Raw genomic sequence first — 20,308 nt, 5'->3', positions numbered from 1 at the left:
CTCAGTTTCCGCGTATTGCGTTCAGTTTTGCTGTGGTAGTCTTGTGCTTATGTTATCCTTCAGGAGTTGTTTTCACGGCCCGTCCAGCGGTGTTTAAGAGGAGTAAAAGTGACAAACTGACATCGCATCCCGCTAATACAGCTAGCGCTACTCGTGGTCTGCACCGTACGGTGACGGACAATTTCACGTTATTCGCCATAAAAAAAAAAAAAAAAAAAAAGCGAAAATGTGACATGTTCATTCTTCTTCTCGGTGTAAAAATTAAAGTAAACAGAAACTTAGTACAGGTGACTTCCAACCGGTGCTGCTCCCCCGTAGCCCTGCTCGGAGTGAAAACCAGGTTAAACACACATTCTCCTACCTGCAGGACACTGTGATTTCAACTTTGGTGGCAGGAATGGACGCGTTGAGCGGGTCGAAGTCGCCTATCGACGCCATGTTTACGAAACTGTTGTTCATCCTGTCAAATGTTTTCCTTTTCCTTTTCCCGTTTTCCGTGCGGTCCAATCCCCCTTTTTATGAGCGGCGAAGGAGGAGAGCTCTGTGTGTGTGTGTGTGTGTGTGTGTGTGTGTGTGCGCCTCCTCGGCGAGAAGTGGAGCAAAGGTGCCACAGTGAGGGAGAGAGAGGCTGGGAGATGTGATGTCACTTCTCTCTCTCTTTCTCCTCCTCTGTGTGTGTTTGTCTTTCTCTTCTCCCTTCCCCTCTTTTCTTTATGCCACCCCCCCCCCCCTCTTTCTGTCTGTTTTTCAATTCAGTTGAGTTCACTTCTGTTCATGTAAATACTCAGATTTACTGGCATGGAAGTAATGACAGTGATACAATCATCAAGAAAATGGAATAAATTTGGCATGAAAAGTCTTTCCTGTGTGTGTGTGTGTGTGTGTGTGTGTGTGTGTGTGTACGCATGCGTGCGCGCACACATTTCCCATCCCCCTCAATACTTCCATTCACATTAGTTCAATTCAGTTTAATTCAGTTCAATTCAATGTGAGTTACTGGCATGAGACAACCCTCACTCCTGCTGGCATGGCTGGGTAAACCTGGTAAGGGGCCCACTGTTGGGCCCCTGATGATGGTATGAGGGCGATTTAAGCTGGGACATGGAGAGTACTAAGTTTTAGCAGAAAGCCTGTGTTATAGAGTGAAGGTGTGGGGTTTAAGAATTACCAGGCAGGTAAGGTCAAACGAAAGACACTGCTGGTTTGCATCATGGGAAATGTAGGTCTCAAATGTTATATGTACTCGACCTAGCATTGCTACATCCATGGCTACATCCGTGCTAGGTCAAAACACCTAAAGCAGAGACTTTGAGAAGAGCTGCTGGCCCTGTTTTTCGTTTGTACTCTGAATTCCTTATCTGATCTGTCTCTTATCAGTCCCTCGACTACAATGAAGTGCTATACCAAACACAGGGTCCCTCTACATATTACCAAAAATGAAGCAACAAAGAGCTTTTATGATTTCTTGGGGTCTGGAGTCTGGACCCCTGCATAGTAGTAGCCTATTACACCCCTTGTTGGTAATGAAGTCTCTGTGTGCGTTTGTGTGTCAGGGCAGAAGAGTATATGTGGTTCCTTTGCCACATGCTTTATCTAGTCTTAGTGGTCTGTGAGGAGATTATTAGTATTATTATTATTAGTGTTTGTGTAGGAACACTAACGACTTTAACACTAATAACACTAATAATCCTTGCTCGCTCTTCTCTCTCTCACTCTCTCTCTGAGCTATGAGGATAAGCATCTGATTTAATTAACTGAAAGGGAGCCCCTCCGCTGGCAGAGAAGAGAATGACAGCATGATGAATGTAAAGGGATAAGGAGGAGGGTCACATTATGAGGGCATTGTGTGTATGAGTGTGTGCGTCTCCAAAAGAGACCTAGAGCATATCAAACTGTTTTGCTCCAGAAGAGTGTGTGTGTGTGTGTTTGTCAGAGCTTGTCACAATGCTGTTGTGCTATTAAGAGAAATCTGAAAGCTCGTGACGTATTTCTTGATATGTGTTTTGCGCTCAAGCGTACAAGGTTACAAAAGAACGCCTTCGTCCTTATGTGTGACCCCCTCCTCTTATGGCTTATGAATACATGTCACATCACCACAAGTATCACAACCTGCCCCGCAGGTGAAAAGAAGGTGCCTACTCACTTTTGCTATATTCTGCATAAATGTGCGTTTATGTGTGTGTGTGAGCATTATGTTTAGATAATAGAGTCATTGGATCTTAAAATGACGCATCTCAGTATTACTCAGTGTGTTTACTGGCCAGCCACGTCTCTAAATATAGCAGCATTACACACACATGCACACGCACAAACACACACATGCACCGACACGCCCTGGGCTGGATGTGCGGCATGGTGGTTAAAAAACCATTACGGCACCTTTGGGCAAACATCATACCACCACCCCATGTCCACACGGGTGGCTGAGGTTGATGGGTTCAAACACAAACACAAACGCAAATATAATGGACACACACTGAGAGAAACACACACTCTCTCTCTCTCTCTCTCTCACACACACACACACACAGTACAAACACACACACTCAGAAAAGTTTTCATGCTCTAATGTTGACACCTATGCATAAAACATGAAGCCATTTGTTACAAAGAAACTGCTGGATAATTATTATACAGAACCATGACAGCAGGCTTATGCATCTATATTAAAAGACCCACCTACACACAGCACATCCATCATCATGTGTTTGTATGTTCATCGTGGACAATGTGCAATGAAGGAGCAATGTATTTCTATGTTTTCTCTTGCAGATCAAGTAAGCAGTCGTTAACAGAACTGAAATGTGATATTTCTCCTTTCTGCATAAATCCTGTCTATTTATGAAGAGCACTGATCAACGTAATTCGGATGAGCTGACAAATACTGGAGCATTGCAATTACTTCACAACTTCTAACATTTTCACAAACAAAAAACTAGATCCGGGCTTCTCCTAGCACTACAATCTCATTCAGTGCTTCAAGACATATCTTTAATTAAGAAGGAAAAAAAAAAGTCACAACAGGGTGTAATTACTACATTAAGTACATGGGGACTTCTCCTTCATGTTGGATATCGTAGCAAGTTGTCCATTCAGCAGCTGTTCTGGAGCTTTTAGTGATCAGTGTGTTTTAGTTTGGACATCTTGCAATGACTGATGTCGTGTGTTGTGGAATAAAAGAAAATCTAAACTTGGCTTTCTTTTCTGCGGTTTAGTTAACCAGTCAGGACTGAAAGAGTTCTTGGCTTAGTGTTTATTTGAATCAGTCATTGCAAATTTGGAAAAGGAATCAACTATGTGGTGTATACTGGGCGTGTGCTTGATTTGGACCATGGTATGACAAACATGGTGTAAAATATGCCACTTATGTGCACTAGAGAACGGAGTCTGCCGCCACGCCAGCAGCTCTCTGAGGCTGTACTCGGGCACAGTGGTGCTTTGAGCTAAAAGCTCAGTTTAGCAAATCAGCAGATGGGAATGACATTAATTTTGAAGGTATTTGGTTACAAAGCAAAGTACTGGACAAATTTAATTTTGACCACGAATTTCTATAGCAAATGTTCATCAATTCCAATCTACCACACACACACACACACACACTTACCTAAATCTTATCTCATGTACACTTTGTCTGTTACGTTCTATGGTCACAATGTCCTCTGTCCTTTTATTTTCTCTGTTTCTCATTTTATGTTGCACAATTTAAAAAAAATAGAAAATAAAAAATTCATTTAAAACCACAAATGTCAACCTCATAGTGGTGCTAAAGGAAAAGGGGGTCACCAAAGTCAATAGGATTCATCGTCTGGAAATCACGAAGGGATGTATAAAATGTTGCTCCAATCCACAGCATAAGTGAAACCTGACCTGTGATTGGCACTGAAGGGACAGTTCAGGGATCACCAACATCAGTAGGATAGATTCTCTGGGGACCATGAATGTCTGTGCCAAATGTGATGGCAATCCATTCAATAGTTGACCAGTAGTGGACCAAATCTACCATTCAAAAGACCACATCATTAGTCTGACTGAAAATCTATTGTAAATGCACAAGTTACAGATGTGTGTTAGCGCTACCCACCTGATACACCAAGGAGTTTAAAATATTAAGCCAAGTCCGAATTGGCACATGACAGCAAACTGTGTCTGAATGTCCTTCTATCGTTCTCATTCAGCTCAGCCGTGTCCTAAAAGTCCTGTTGGCCTAGTGTTAAAGTCCAAGACAGTTATGATGTCTAATGTGCTCAGTTACTCTCCACTACACAGGGTTCAACTGAAGAGCTCTCTCCGGGTTTAATAGTCACTGACGTTCAGCCACTAGACACACAACTGATCCCGCCCTGCACTTACATGAAGAGATCCACAGCAGATGGCTGAACGTAAACGTAAATGCATGAGCACACACTTGACCTGCTCACTGTGGCTGTTTCACACACTCTTTCACACTCACACACACACAATCAAGATCTCCTGCTTGGCGTTTGGGCATTTCCTGTAGATTCTGTTAATATCCGTCACCGTCTTCGTGCTGCTCTCTTTATTAAGACATTAAAAAGCTCAAACTGATTCAGTAAATTAAATGCAGATGTAATTTCTTCAAAAATACTTGCCCTCTAATATCATGCTAAAATGCTTTAAGCAGTATATTATAAATGTTGTTCCTCCCTGTCTGTTATACTTGACAACTCAGATCGAGCTGGATCTCTGTACATTAAAAGCGCAAGCAGCAGTATCACAGATCATCAGCTCTGGTCATAAAGCTGGTATTTTTAGCCGGAGGATTCACTCTGCGGATGCCGGGGTGGTGAATATTGACCCTGTCCTCCTGAGCTTCACTGCCGCTCAGAAAAACGTCTTTAACTACCGTTCGGCTGTCTCGGCCTGTCTCCCTCCCCCTCACCTTATCTCTTCACACGTCTTCTCCCACTGATTCCGTCTTTGGGTTTGTTTACATGTGGCTGTCAAAGAAACGAAGTGCAAAGTGGATGCGGTTTTTCATATCGCAGGTTGAAGTGAATAGCTCGCTGAAATGGCAGAAAACAAAACATTCTTGCAGCTAATGATGCTCATATTTGTGCCATGATTCAATCCAAAGGTAAGAAACAGTGAAATGCGTAGTAAAAGTCTCTAATGCACCAACTAATGGCCAAATCGCAATGGGAAAATAATACTGAAAAGATGTTATAAAGCATACAGTGTATCATTATATCTACAACAAATGCATTTCTCTCCTTATTTTCATGCAGTCGTTTTTTGCACAAATACTGAGGAGAGCAAGACACACACACACACTAACACACACACAGGGCTAAATCTCAACCCAGGGCATTTCACATAGAAATTAACCTGTATCGATTTTAATCTTTCAGTAAATACAAAGCACCTGCAGCTGTACAAATCACATTATTTAGACAGATTTAGCTGTGAATGAAGTGGATCTGACAGGGCCCCTGCTCATCACCAATCAATGTGTCCGTAGAGCAGATTAGAGGAGGATATGTTGTCCAAACTCCTCATAGATTGCGCAACAATTAAAGTGAAAGTGGAACTGTAAGCCCTCGCTGTACGTCTGGGAAGTCATTATTGATCCCCTGTGAAACCTGATCATCAGGGTTGTGCACTATGTGCCAGTAATGTAGGCATTATTTAATTTCCGCAAACAGTAAACATCCTGACAAACTGCCAGGACAGTGACACGACACTTTTCAGGGTAACATGCCGGTGTTTTTCCAAGAGTTTGCATTTATATAAAGGCAGTTACCTGCCTTGTTATTAGCCTGCATACTGAAAGGGAACAATTAGGTGACAGTGGGCATTAATAGTCTGATAGAAAGCAGACTCATAGGCCTGTACAAGGTCACATTGTTGTCCAATGTTGACTGTGCATACTTTCAAGTGACCCTCTGTCACAGAAAGTTCATAGAGTTTCTGGTGATATTCATAATCATGTGACATATAGATAGCAGACATCCATTCATTTTTATTATAAACAAGCTGAGATAAGGTAAGCTAAGCTTCTTATTTTCTACCCTGGGAATCAGCCGGGGGACCCTAAAGTAGCTGGCTACAGTATTCACCAGTGTTGACCTCCATTATGTTCACTGGCTCAGGTGCAAATCGTATTTGTGTATCCAGTGAGGACATGGTAGCCGGCTGATTTCCAAGCTGATAATGAAATAACATCAATGCAAATCAGTCACACCTTGCAAAATGAGAGATAATCATTTTCCTGTCAAAACCTGGAGAAGAAAGAAATAAGTTATGCCGAGTGAATTAGGTTGAAAGATGCATTGTGGGGCAGCCATCAGAAAGAAGCTTTTAGAATAGAATAACGGAGAATAGGACAGAGGTTTAATGCAGCACACACACAGTGCAGTGCGAGGCAGCCACAAGTCAATGCTCTACTCCTGCGTGGCCAATTAACACTCTGCTACTCTCAGTGCAGATACACATTAAATATTGATCCTTCCATCATTGGTCACATTAATTTACGTCTTCAGAGGGAGTTTCTAACTCTTTTTCGCCCTCTCTCCATCTTTGTCTGTGTCTCCTGCCCTGGAGTAAATCATAGGACACCATATTACTGCCTGTAGTGATAATTAAAGGAGGAAAGAAGCAAGCTGCAGATAAATGATGATTTAGTGAGAACACATAAGATGCAGAGGTTATGTAAATTCTTGGGCGGTAACATACTCTGTAATGTATAAATACTGAGGCTCCCTGATTCCCCTCTTTATGAGACGGGTATGGTGGAGGGTGGGGTGGGGGGTAATGAGCGCCATTAGAATTATAGTAATAATTACTGATATTCATAAGAGGAAGTAAATCAGGCCGCCAAGAGCTGTTTTCATTAACAGTCTCACATGATCAAACTGCTTCATTTGAATTGTTGTCATTTTTATTCATGGGCTGTGGACGAGGGTATTGCCTGGAATTTAATTAGAAATGATTCACTTAACTGAGGGGGATCAGTCAGAACTTGAATTTCATCTTCTCTGCCTTCAAGCCAGTTGTGTCCACCTAAAACATGGCAGGGAAAACACAACGCTCGCGACTGGAAGTTGCCAAAACCTTTGATCAAGCACGTCACGTGTCATTATACAGTACTACCACCATGTGGTCATAACCCATTAATGCATGGTTTAAAAGAAAAAAAAAAGAAAAAATGAACAAAATGGAAATCAGATTTATTTCAAAATTTATTTTCACACTGCAGCTGATATTTTAATCACTTGAATTTATGCACAGCAGAATCAGCAGGAAAAAAAAAAACACAGTTGTATTTACATATGAGAGAAGATTTACAGACAGATTTCAAAATAAGATACAACTACAATTAGAAGGATCTTTAAGATTCATCTTGAATTTGAATGAATACTTACAGCCCATTGTTTCTTTTTGGGATCATTTCTTTAGCAATTCAAGTGCAAACCGACGGGACTGAAAACCACTGTCATGTAAACTCTGATGTGAGTCAGACGGGAAACGTCTTTTAAAGTTACAAAAATATGACTTTCCAGTGCAATTATTTTAGTCCCACTGATTTAAACATTGCTAACAGTGTCGACCTCCAATGTCCAAACCACAGCAGCAAGTGTGTTTCCAATAGATTTCAACAAATAGTTCATGATAAATTGGTTACCTGAACATTTTAATGAGGAATAGTCCACATTTATCAGGTAGTGATACGACGCTCAATACCTACAGTTTAGGATTTATAACAGGCACTGATAATACTCCTCTGATTATGGAGAAATCCATCCCATAAATTCTGTGCAGTCCATCATCTCTGATGCTTCGATATCAGAGGCATCAGATGGGAATGGGTTCAAACTCTCAGACTGATAAGGAAGACACAACAAAATCAAGCAAAATCAAAAATAAAAGAAAAAATAAATAAATAGTTGTTGTTTTTTTTTACACTCAACTCATGAGACGAATAAGAGAAACCCAAGATGTTCTGAAATGCTCGGCTGTAGCATGTGTACAGTTTACAGAGGTGAACAGCACTGGAGATGGAGAACGGACTGAGAACTTATCACATTGTTTGGACTGAACAACACACACACATGAAACACGTCGGTCATATTCATATGACTTAGGGAATTACAAGGTGCTTGATTGCATCAACATGAATGATTTACATTCCCATTATTCTGATCAGAAACAGCCTCTCATTAAAGTCTCATTTATCTGTTAAAGTACTAAATTTCCTAAAAGCACTTCTGCTGCTACTTCAGTTTTAAATCGGTCGCACACCTACTACAGGTTGCAGAAAGTCAATACTCAACGGGTAACCTTTGGATTTAAAGGATCGAAATCGTGGAAGTGAGAAAATGTGCGCGCCGGAGTCCTGAGAGGCGCAGGTCAGAGAAGCCAGAGGGGAGCGTGCTTACAGGGAAGTAAAACACCACTTAAAGCTACAAAAGTGTTTGTGTATCAACCGGAGAATACGGAGCGCTGACCGCCGACAACACATCACTGACAGAGAGGAAAACAGTGTTTACCTCAGTCTGAGATATCCAAGCTGGGTAAACACTTTTAAACACACTTTAATCTGGATGTAACAGCTGTTCTGCCTGGGTTTTCACAAGTTCATTCACGGATAAAAGCAGGGTTTAACTGTAGAGTAAACATCTATCTCAGTAAGCTGTTTCTGTAAGCCTGCATGTATATGTTTCTGTAGTTACTGCTTCTGTGTGCCAGCATGTGAGGATACTGTTCAGCTATGATACAGGTTGTTATAGAGACATATTATCGCTCAGCAGGTGATTGAATGAACACTTACTTAACACTGATGAAAGCACTGGACAAAAAAATGCAGAAATCTGAAGCGGAAAATTGTCAGATGATGTTTCATTTAGAGGCCTCATTCGTTCCACTCGAGGATCCGGCAGTAACAGCTGAAGAAAACATGCAGTTTCAGTAGTTATTTGGTCCTTGCTTACAGAGAGTGCACACACACACACACACACACACACACATACACACACAAATCCTGAAATGTCCTGCAGGGCACACACAGGATAGACTCACATCGCTGGTGAGCAGGAGATTCGAAGGACTTGGGAATCCTTGTCTTTTTCATTCGGTGCAAGGAAGCAAAGCACTGCACCAAAACTCTCAGCAAAATTCACGATATGCATAGAAGGTATCCATGTTGTCTTGCGCTGAACTGAGGAGAGGAATGTTGAAAGCACAGGAGAAACTCCTGTTCACGAACACCGTATTTTTCCTTTCATTTTACAGCTGTGGAAGCTGCTGCTCACTGCAGCTGTTCTGTTCTGTTCTGTCCTCGGAGCAACACTGGAGACTCGCGAGGCTCCACTGAGTTTGTGCTGATCCAGCTTGACCTTAAATATGAGTAAATCAGTAAAAGATCAGTGTTGTTAAAAGTTGATTTTTCAGTCTGGGGGCCCTTGACCCACTTTGTGCTCCCATCCACAGTTTGACAGATTCATTCTGATTGGTTGAAGCCAAACAATCAGATGTCAGTGGACTCCTTCCTCCAAAGATCCTTTAGCTTCCCAAATTTTCACTGTGCGGTCACTGTCAGAAAAGAAAAAAAAAAGATGTTAAAAAAATGTTAGCTAGAAATATAGTACAGCATCATAAAAAAATAAACATATAAATTCAAACTAGCATGTCCTGCGACTCACTCTGAGGCAGTGAACAGTTGGCTGCTGTTGGTGGCCAGGCCATTAATGGGACTGTCATGTCCGCGGACCTCGCCAAGGGGTGCTAGCGAGTCGGCGTGCCAAAGACGCAGCAGCCCCCCTCTGCATCCGCCGAGCAGCACCGGGGAGCCTGGCACCACGCCCAGAGCGCTCACCCAGTCTGCCTGAGCACTGGCCGACTGCTGGAGGAAACAGCGGCAGACGGTTAGTCAGAGCAGATTTTACTCTTTTACTAGTTTTTTTTTTGTCAGCTCGTATAAAATCTGGAAATCTGGGGAACTAAGCTTGAGCGACGAGGCTACCTGCAGCAGCTGTTTGCTGGCCAAGTCCCACTTTTTGATGTAATAGTCTCTGGAGCCGCTGTAGAAAATGTCTCCGTGCACAGCCAGGGACTCCACACCATCCTGATGAGTCGGCTCAAACGTATGGGTGGAGCTGATGCTACCCTGAGCACCTTCTGCTACCTCAAACATCTGGAAAAAGTAGCAGCACCCCCACGATACATGGTGTCATTTATTGCACACATAGAGGAATGACAATGTAATTACAGTTGTGTGTGTCTCTTACTTTAACATGATGGTCTTTGGAGCCAGTGAGGACAATATCCTGTCCATGACCTAACTTATCAACAGTCAGACACATGACAGGTCCCAAATGGCCGGTCAGCTTCCCTGTGGATACAAACCTGAGGACAGAAAGGAAGAGATGAATTCTGTTCTGCCTGCCTCTCAGGACGGGTTTGTGCAGCCAGACCTCTAACCTGTGTTTAAACTCACTTGCGGAGGTCCCACATGCGCACAGCATTGCCGGCAGCAGCATAAAGGAAGGAGCCAGAAGGGTTGAGAGCGATCTGGTTGATCTGGCTCTCTCCCGGTGGGATGGATAAACTCCGGACAGAGGAACACGTGTCTCCTGAGCCCACCTGGCCTGACGACCTGACATAATGTATAATAGATCATCATTAGAGGCACTACACTTAGGTTAAATGGCATAGATGTTGGAGGTAGGGGTGGTGTCCTTACGTAAGCGTGCGTATACACTTGGCAGAGTCTCGTATGTCCCAGACTTTGATGTAAGCAGTGGAAACTGTGAAGACGAGACTCGAGGTGTACCTGAAATATAACGACAAAAACAAGGAGAACACACAAAATGATTTATTAAAAGTACATTACACTACATACAGTAATAGTAAATTATTATTCCTGCTAATGAACTTGTACTTTTCCTCTACATTAGTACCTGACTGAGACAACACTGCTGGGATGATCTGCTAGAGACATTATCTCTTGACCCGTCACCAAGTTCCAGACTTTACATGTACGGTCTGAACACACACACACACACACACACACACACACACACACACACACACACACACACATTTGAGAAAAGGCAGAAAAGTTTAATTAATGATCATGATGATGGTTGAATAATGTTTTCAGTGCTGGAAATAATTTTGTTTTTGTACCTTTGGATCCTGTGAAGAGTAGATCATCAGTGGCATCCACACAGAGAACAGGCTTGGTGTGGCCCTCAGCTACGTAGACACACTGGAGTTTGGCCCCCCGGCTGTTCTTTGGGGCCGTCACAGGGTTGATCACACCTCTACAACAGACATGACAGAATAAAGACTGTACCTAGTGAATTTAGCTTCCATTTACTAACCAGTCCTTCGCCACTGATGAGTTTGTTGAGTTATACTACAGTGCATAAAATACTACAGAGCATTTAAGTTTGTATTTTAAGCAAAGTAGCCCAGAAGTGTCCTATTAAAAAACTGATATTTAATAAAAATGAATGAAAAGACATGGATTACCTATGGCCTTCAAATACAGGTGACTCCTCCAACCTGACAAAATAAAACAGGGTTACATCAAAGATGCTGAAACAGCTGAAACGCTAAATACTGACGTCACTATGCTAACATAATGCTAACAGTAACATTGCTAACATGCTGATTTTAAGCAGGGATAATGTTCCAAACACAAAGCACAGCAGAGACTGATGGGAATGTTGTTAGTGTTGCAGGTATTTAAATCACTAGTTGAAAATTTTTCAATTTTTTTAAGATAAATAATAAAAAATAAAGAGGGACTAAATTTCATTGCAGTCCATCAAAAAGTTGTCAAGACATTTCACTCAGTAGCACAACTGTCAACCTTATGGTGGCGCTAGAGGAAAAGTCAGGGGATCATAAAAGTCATGAAGGATTCACTCTCTGAGGATCATGAACAAATCTTACACCAATCCATCCAGTACTTGTCAAGATATTTCAGTCGGGACCGAATGGGCGACATCGCCAAAGCGTGGCTAAAAACAATAAGCTGTTGTGTTGATTAATGGTACTTTTCACTTACAGTGTTTTGTAGTCGCTGCCTTTCGTTTTGGCTTCTGCTGTGCTAACAGTTGTGTGTGTAGATGCTGGGATGTGTGACGATGGGGGCGCTTTCTCTTGCATCTTCCTTCGGTTGAGGGGTGAGCGCTCCAGTTGCCTCCTCTCTGTCCCTGTAGGGGACCTGGATCCAGATCTACACACAGTGATAAATATGAATGTAATAGAGATTTGCTCAGGGCTACTGACTGAATCTGACCACCACACCGCTTTGCTACCAACAGTCTTCGATACTACAGAGCTACACTGCTGACTGATGAACCTGTGATAACAATCCCCCAAATCCCCCGAAAATAAATATTCAACATTTCAGCACAGAGCTCTGGAGATATTTGTCTCCTACAGAGAAACGCTGCCTTTAACACTTACATGCCAGCTGGCCTGGCAGACAGTGCAGATGGGGAAACAGTTTGCTCGCGGTCAGGGGTTTGACCCATCGCATGACCCAGCATGTCTGCCTGCCCTTCCAGGCGCTCGGACAGGGGCGGCTTAGGGGCCGAGAAGTCTCCAGTGGGGGATTCGCAGGAAGGATCCCCACTGCTGGCATACAGCAGCTCCATCTGGGTGGTGGTCCGCCTGCGAGCCTGAGGGACCAGGAAGGTTTGGCTCATGATCAGCTGACTGACAAGTCAATGGACCAGTTAGTTTGTAATTATTCCAAATCTCCAATTACTGTGGAGTGGAAACTATGTATTGACAGAAATTCATTTTTCACATATGCTGTTGCTCCAACTTGGATAAACACAGGGCCACAAAGATTGTCATGCACAGTCCAGTACCTTACTCCTCGGTCTGGATTCACCGCATAACTTCATCAGATCTGATGCAAGTGTGCTGAAACATAGTCGGAAAATATCAAACAGTTATTAACATAATTTATAACAAAACACATTTATGACACTATTCTTGACAAAAGGAAGAAGCAATCAGCTGTAATAATGACTTAATAATAATATGTATATGTAATAATGGTCTTTTAGTGCTGGACTATAAATTAGATCCACCATCGAAAAAACATTGAAAAACATCGCAAACGAGCAAACCAGCTTCCTGAAGCTCTAATAACAGTCTGAAAGTGAAAAGTGCTGTTAATCTAAAAAAGGGGGCATACACTTTGAGTGTGTGTTTACCTGCCCTCTGTGGCTGGGCTGGGGGTGGACTCATCACTGCTGCTGTCATCTCCGTTTTCTGCACCGGGAGAAACACACACACACACACACACATTAAAACATACGGACAAATTTGGTTTCTCAATGACTTTGTAGAGCACGTGTGTTTTCCTTTGACAGTATATCTGCTAACAAACTGCATTTTTACAAAATCTTGCAAAAGACAAAGCTACACATTACAGCACAACAATGGTGACGGCTTCAGCAGTTTATAACAGGGTCACCAGAGGTCACCACATTTAGTTTTCGATAAAGCAGGACAGTCGGGGGTCATTAGCTTAATGCGACTGGAGGTTACAGTGATGGGATGTGTGTCCTGTCTAAAGGAAGAATGGAGGAAGCATGAAAGAGACAGAAAGCTGCAAACACAAAAATGTAGACACACACAAACTGCTGTGTACACACTGTCCTGCTGCAGCATGGGTTTTCACTGCCGTTTAGTTTTAGTGACGACAACCTGATTAGATGGGACTGACTAGCAGGTGGGCTAACAGGGGAGACTTAACACAGCACATCATGCACGTCGTGGCAGAGTTACTTCAGCTTGGTTAGTTTTTGAAAAGGGCTGAGGGTCGATGCACACGACAAGATTTCTTAATCTAGTGAAGATACGTAGTTATCATGAGCATTTTTAGTGCAAAGTTGCTTACAATTAAGAATAATCAGAAAGTCAGATTCTCTCCTTTTGCACCGGCTACTTATTTTCCAACAATTTTTTTTTAATCATGTGGCATTTTTATCTTTATCTGCTTTTTTTTTTTTTTAGGGAATAAGACATAAAAATGCTTTAAAATTAGAAACTGGAATTGGAAACAAGTAGCAAGGAAAAAGAAATGTTGAGTACAGTCAATATAATGTGTAAATACATAGAGTTTGTTGTAGAATAACGAGCAGTTCATATGAAAAAAAGCGAAACAAATACGAAAAAAACCCCAAAAAAACAATAATTGAATTTTTTTAAGTTTACAAGACATTTTCTGCTACGCAGCCTGATCATTATCCTGCTAACACTTTGGTGCACTGTTAAAATGCATCTGCACGACCAAAATGCTAACGTTGTATTTTGATTTTGAAGTTTATTTCCATACTTGTCTTAAACTGGGAGAAAATCCAATGGAAATTTTGTGGTGTGCATGTGCCACTGCTCTCTCAAACACAGTCACGTTTTCTATGCATCGCATACTCACCTGGTGACAGGTAACCTAACTCTGAATTCACACCAACACAACAGAGAAAACAAACAGAAATCAAATCAAAATCAAACCCAAAGATGAGAAAAGGGCTTTTCTTTATTTTACAGGCTTGATGTGTTAATTCACAGGGAATTCAATGAAGATGTGATGTGTACTCTTAAGTGAGAAGTACATCAGTAACAAAGCATCAATTGTCTTTGCTCACACAGAGAGGACAGTGAAGCCTGGAAAATAAACTGTAGCCACGTGATGAAAGAGGAGATGACTGAAAAGGTGATTGTGATTGACATGCTCAGACCAGACCCGTCTTTCTCGGTGTGTCCTACCTTGCAGAGCGCTGCCCAGCAGGGCATCCAGCTCCGGGTTGATCTCAGCTTTCTCCTTCAGCATGTGGAACAGCAGCTGGTTCTGGGTGGCGCTGTTAATCTCCGTCTGCTTCAACCTGCCCTCCATAACCTTCAGCTGGGAGTCCTTCTGAGCCGCCTGCAGACCCTGACAGTCACCACACAGCAGACAGCTTATCACTGGAGACGCAGCAACAAATGATCTGTATGTCTTGGAAACAGTCAAACATAATGACGGCTCTGTGTCTTCTAAGTTCAGCATGCTGTTTCAATTACTTCCACTTCTTCATTTGTTTGATGTGTCCTGGTCTTTGCGGCTGCGTTCCTCGCTGGACCAATTAGGTTTCATCAAATCTAATCTCATCTAATCTAATTGAAACTTAATTTAATCAAGCTGTTCCATTTAAAGTCTCATTGAATTCAATCTTATAAAGGAGCCAAGGCTATGAAGAAAAGCAAGATCAAGATGAACAGATAAATTGGAAGATAGTTTCCACAACAACCAGCAATCAACATCAACAACCAACATACAATCTAATTCATATAGTACATTTATTTTGAAAGAAATGGGCAAAAATAAATAATAAAAAAACAAGCTTCATGTTAGCTTGCTATTGATCAATGTCTGATTATAATACTGGGGCTGCATGGGACACAATGACAAAGCTTTATCAGGTTAAATAAGTTGATTCCAGAGTAATACAGATACCTGGACTTTACCTCTGGTCAGTGCATGAATGTAAACAAACACACTAATAACATTAGGACAGAAAGGACATTAAGTCACTGAAGGAGGCAGGTACCTTGTTGATGGCCATGGTCATGAAATGATCCAGGAGGAAGCGGGCCTCTGATAAATTACAGGAGCTGATCACTGCGGTAACATCCACCGTGTCTCCTTCCTCCTGTAGCCCAGAACAATAACACATTCATTAAAGTGTCACTTAGCTACAGTGTAGGTTGTGTGCTATTTAAAGAACAGTTTGACATTTTGGAAAAATATGCTAATTCACTTTCTCGCCAAGAGTTAGACAATATGATTCATACTACTCTTATATCTCTGTGTTAAATACAAGGCTACCGCCTGAAGCCATTTCGTTTAGCTGAGCGCAAAGAATAGAAACGGGGGGAGACAGCTGGCCTGACTCAAAGGTAACAGGATCCACCTGCCAGCACCACCCACACAAAGTCGTTCATGCATAGAGATTCATTGTTACTAAATATTTAGACTGCCAGGTGTAACTGCTGCAAAGCTACCTGAACTAGCTGACAACGCTAACGTTAGCTTGCTAACATATTAGGTAATGGGATATCACTGACGCTACTGGCGTGACACTTGCTGTTTAATAAAGACATGAACTGGTGAGATCATAATTATTTTTTTCACAGAATATTACAAAACGTTATACCAAATAGCATTAGCCTAAATTACCAAATGACGGACATAATTTGCCAGAACTTTTAGCATAACTCTGAAACACATGCAGAGCCATGCTGACATTTACAAAGGGTAGCCGGTTCATGTGTATATAACGTTCAGCCTCCTAAAACTGTCATTGTAAGTAGCTATGTTACAATGTGTGATGCTAGAGTTCCTCTTTACATGGATGAATGCTTTTGAGTGGAGAGCACAGAGCTAATGTTTACTAGCAACCAATTTGCATATTCCTACAGTTTTAATTAGCACTTACGTTTTAATGGTGCAACCCAGTTTAGTAAACAGGCAGCACTTACAGCAACCCAATCCTTAGCCTGCCCTGTTTTAAAAGTTTTTGTGATCATCAGGGATTTAACAATATTACCACACACGCATCGACTTACACAACATTAAAACAGCACTTCCAATGCTACCGCGTTAGTGCAGGCTTACAACAGATAAGTCACTACAGATTTTAACACCAATGACAGCAGTCACAGGATTTTGGAGGCCTACCGGACATAAAACCAAGCAGCTACGACATCGAAAACTTTGTGTAAAACTATGGTGTATTTGTCATGGCAAGAATCCTTCCTTTGCCCTACTTTGCCTTTAGTTATAAAGCATTACAACTACAAGTATGACAGGAATCAAGCCTTAATTCGAGTCCTGATGTTCTCTCACCTTGGCCTCCTCCATCTGCATAATGTTGGCCTGGCAGTCAGCAATGCTGTCGTTGATGTAATCGATGTTGGCGCTCAGAGACTCCAGCTCCTCGTTCAGGGAGGCCAGGGAGCGGTCAGCATCTGCACCGTCCACCGCCATCTTCTCCCTCTTTCTGGACACCCGCTCCCTCCGTCTGGTCAGCTCCTCGCGTTGCTGCGACGGTGGGGGGGAGTTTAAAAAGAGGACAGAGGAACAAAAAGAAGTCATTACCTTTTCAGCAGTAGGAGAGAACTCAATTTTACCCTTTTTTCAGGGTGTTACCTTCAGCAATCGGTTCATATCCGTCTCCATGTTAGAGATGGTCATCCTCTGCATGATGATGTCAGTGACACGTCTCTCCAGTGACTGCCATTTGGCCCTGGCTGTCCTGCTGAGGTAGATACTTCCCATCCGCACTGGGGAACTCCTTAGGAGGAAGACATTGCTCTTTTAGAAGTGTTAAAACACACCACATCACACACACTGTACACAAAGCTCAGATGTCACACCTGGCTCCATTGGACTGGGACGCTCCAGAGGTCTGCAGCCTTCCCGGTGTTGCTCGGTGTGACGGCTCCTGGGGAGGCTCAGGCAAGCCCACCTTCCTGCTCACCTTCCCAGAAACAGGCCTCACCTGCCGCCTGAGAGCTGTCACCTGATGCAGTTCACAAAACACACCGGAGTACAAACAGAGTAAATAAAGTACTGTAGGTGTGGATTAATTTCCAAACTGTCCTTGTACGACTGAGCGTCTTACCTCTTCGTTCTTCCTGCGTAGAATCAGCTCCTGTTGTCTCTTCTGGGCCTCCATCTGCCTCAGCTGTTGCTGTAGGGCGAGACGAATATTAAGAAGAAGCTCTTAAGTAAAGCAAGAAATTAAATTTGGGTAATCTGTGATCAGTGATCATCACAAGAAACAACCAACTAACCAATGTCTTATTTATTTTCCAAAATTTACAGCGTTGATGTGTCAGAGATTTGGTGGTTTTCAGATTCAGAATTTAAAACAGTAGGTTTTCAACATACAGGGAATTTGCTTTGGTGTTCTGGTGCATAAACAATAAGCATAGTATCAACAGAGATCAAAGGAGGAGACTACAGACTATACCAATCAATAAATGCTTATCACTAAAAAAAACACTAAAAATAAAAGTGTGATAACAAATACTATAAAAAAAATGATACAAATAGAAATAAAAAACTCTCTGTGAGTGTTCCCGTTCTCCTCACCTCGGCTCTGCGCTGGTCTTTCTTCAGAGTGGCGATCTCCCTGTTCCTCCTGCACTCTGTGGCCCTGTTCCTCTCCTGCTGCTCCTTCATCTGTCGCATTAGCGCCACCTGGTGGAGAAACACAACACGGCCGGAGATAAAAATCAGCAGTGCAGCAAGATGACTGTAAAAAAAAAAAACAAAAAAAAAACAAAAAAAAAACTGCCTGTTCATGACCCATTTCTTCACCTTGGTCTTCTTCATCTCGGTCACATCCTGCTGGAGTTTTCTGAGCTGTTTCTCATACTGCGACTGGTTCTTCAGCAGACGGGCGTGCTCCTTCTGGGCTGACTGGAGCTTCTGCAGCTCTTTGTTCATGGAGCTCAGCTTCCTCTCATACTCAGCTTTGATCCTCTTGGCTTTCTCCTCGGTGCCCGACTCCACTGAACCTGGAGAGGAACAAGAAAGGGAAGATGGAGCAGCCTTTTATTTGCTTTGTTTGAGCCTTATCTTATCTGTTTCATGGGGGTATTTCGGCTCAGTCAAGTGTCTGTCTGAGCGCGTCTCTTACCCATATTGTGCAGCACCTTGTCCCTCTCCAGCTGTGTGTCTCTGATCTTGTTCTGCAGCATCATCAGCTTCTGTTCGTACTGCTGCTTGAGCGTGTTCAGACGCCGCTGGCTGTTCTCCAGCTCGTCTATCAGCTTTTGCTTGATGGCGATCTCACAAGTGATGTTGGCCAGGTCAGCCTGGACGCTTTCTGCACACAAACACACGACATTTTTGCTATGTAATTATCCAAGAAAAGAGTCCGTACATAATGTCTTGTCTCATGAAAGGTAACTTTACCTTTCTCCTCCAGTTCTTCAGAGTCAGACTCCTCAGACGTCTCTTCTCCCGCCACGTCGGAGTCCTCCTCGTCGCCGCCTCCATCCTCCCCTTCTTCGTGATCGCTGCCCTCCTGGGGATGTAAAAGTACACACACGGTGAAGACGATAAAATACACAATGAGTAATGTGTGATAAACATCTTTAAATTACTAGCTAAAAGCTGCACTTACAACCTCCGGCTCCTCATTGCCTTGCTCCTGGTCATTGTCTGGGACTTCCTCTTTGATAACGCTGAGGGAGAAAAAAGCGTTAGCTAGCTACCAACCAAGACAGAAAGTTTACACTGCTGGTCAGATTTGGATTAACAGCATTTTAAATTTGAAGAGGAGGGTGAAGGGCACATGCAAATGATTACACACTTCCTTGGATCAGGAGCAGATCAATGTTGATTAATGATTTCACTGTGATTGCATGGGGAGGGGGCAACATTAATGATACACATGGAATGACAACATGATTAAATGGTCATGATTCATAGTTATTACCAATCGGATTACAAACTCATTTGACTATAAGAAGGGCTGCCACACACTACTAAGATTTGTTGACCAAATACTACAGAATAAATATGATTTTTTTAAAAAAAAAAAACAACCCAGACATTTTCAGTATTTTTCCTCCATAGTGAACTCCAATTTTTTACTTAAGTGCGATCTGATCAAAATCTTGCAGTGTGCAGCAAAGAGGATTCAGGAAGAGCAGAGGGTTAGGAGGAAAAGGTAAGAGCTCGGTTAAGAGATCTGCTTCCCTCCAGGAGTGTGAACCACCTGTAGGTGCAGAAGAGGTTAGAGATTAGTTACTTTGGGAACTTAGAGAGGAAGATTTGGGTTAGGACCTAGGTCAAGTATGAACTGGAATCCTTTCAATTACTTGGTGCATTTCAGTGTGAACACAAAAGCACATGAAGTGCACCACTGTGCCAAACTAGCTGGTAATCGAATCAGTTTCAGATTATGTATTTGACCCAATCCTGGATGGGATGTAGCAAACCTGGCGTGTTCAACCTCTTGGTGGTGACTCTCTTCGTATCGCCTCAGCCTTCAGAGAGGGATGGGGATGTGGGTGAGGATGGTGAGGTGTGGAGGTGAGGAGGAGGTAGAGGGGGAAGACAGGCCGTGGAAGATGGAGCAAGTGAGGGAATATTACAAGATAGGAGAAAGACAGAGAGTGAGACAGAGCAGCAGGAAAGACCAGGTGAGTGCAGAGACTCTTGCAAGTACAGTGTGTTCGATGACGCCTGATTGAGGAGATGTAGACGACAGATTTCACCTGAGCAATCCTGCCAAAAACAGTTACACCAGTTCTTTGTAAT

At 42.6% G+C, this 20,308-nt stretch overlaps 2 protein-coding genes across 7 annotated transcripts in view; both read right to left on the bottom strand.

The window, feature by feature from the left end:
* The window catches only part of LOC139634903 (copine-8), an 84,039-nt gene extending 83,382 nt beyond the window's left edge, over positions 1–657 (bottom strand). The window contains exon 1 of the mRNA XM_071501634.1: positions 362–657. Coding sequence (XP_071357735.1) covers positions 362–459 — 98 coding nt within the window. The 5' untranslated portion in view covers positions 460–657. The remainder of the gene's footprint in view (positions 1–361) is intronic.
* A 6,524-nt stretch (positions 658–7,181) lies between these two features.
* LOC139635153 (kinesin-like protein KIF21A) overlaps positions 7,182–20,308 on the bottom strand; it is a 34,325-nt gene continuing 21,198 nt past the window's right edge. Inside the window, exons 12-37 of one of the 6 annotated variants that reach the window (XM_071502196.1) lie at positions 19,987–20,034; positions 19,167–19,227; positions 18,956–19,067; positions 18,678–18,866; positions 18,356–18,555; positions 18,128–18,235; positions 17,655–17,723; positions 17,407–17,552; positions 17,180–17,324; positions 16,877–17,071; positions 15,579–15,680; positions 14,758–14,923; positions 14,426–14,446; positions 13,200–13,257; positions 12,849–12,903; positions 12,439–12,653; positions 12,035–12,205; positions 11,494–11,526; positions 11,146–11,282; positions 10,917–11,001; positions 10,700–10,789; positions 10,454–10,612; positions 10,245–10,362; positions 9,980–10,150; positions 9,660–9,856; positions 7,182–9,549 (exon numbers count right to left, since the gene is read on the bottom strand). In XM_071502196.1, the coding sequence (XP_071358297.1) occupies positions 9,492–9,549; positions 9,660–9,856; positions 9,980–10,150; positions 10,245–10,362; positions 10,454–10,612; positions 10,700–10,789; positions 10,917–11,001; positions 11,146–11,282; positions 11,494–11,526; positions 12,035–12,205; positions 12,439–12,653; positions 12,849–12,903; positions 13,200–13,257; positions 14,426–14,446; positions 14,758–14,923; positions 15,579–15,680; positions 16,877–17,071; positions 17,180–17,324; positions 17,407–17,552; positions 17,655–17,723; positions 18,128–18,235; positions 18,356–18,555; positions 18,678–18,866; positions 18,956–19,067; positions 19,167–19,227; positions 19,987–20,034 (3,109 nt within the window). In that variant the 3' untranslated portion in view covers positions 7,182–9,491. Of the gene's footprint in view, positions 9,550–9,659; positions 9,860–9,979; positions 10,151–10,244; positions 10,363–10,453; positions 10,613–10,699; positions 10,790–10,916; positions 11,002–11,145; positions 11,283–11,493; positions 11,527–12,034; positions 12,206–12,438; positions 12,654–12,848; positions 12,904–13,199; positions 13,258–14,425; positions 14,447–14,757; positions 14,924–15,578; positions 15,681–16,876; positions 17,072–17,179; positions 17,325–17,406; positions 17,553–17,654; positions 17,724–18,127; positions 18,236–18,355; positions 18,556–18,677; positions 18,867–18,955; positions 19,068–19,166; positions 19,228–19,986; positions 20,035–20,308 lie in introns of all 6 variants that reach the window. The other 5 variants (XM_071502193.1, XM_071502194.1, XM_071502197.1 and 2 more) reach the window with 5 other exon arrangements.

Source organism: Trachinotus anak, unplaced genomic scaffold (assembly GCF_046630095.1).
Source record: "Trachinotus anak isolate AG129_WGS33_773 ecotype Australia unplaced genomic scaffold, CSIRO_AGI_Tana_v1 ptg000018l, whole genome shotgun sequence".
Taxonomy (NCBI): Eukaryota; Metazoa; Chordata; class Actinopteri; order Carangiformes; family Carangidae; genus Trachinotus; species Trachinotus anak.
This window is presented reverse-complemented; position numbering and strand designations above follow the sequence as displayed.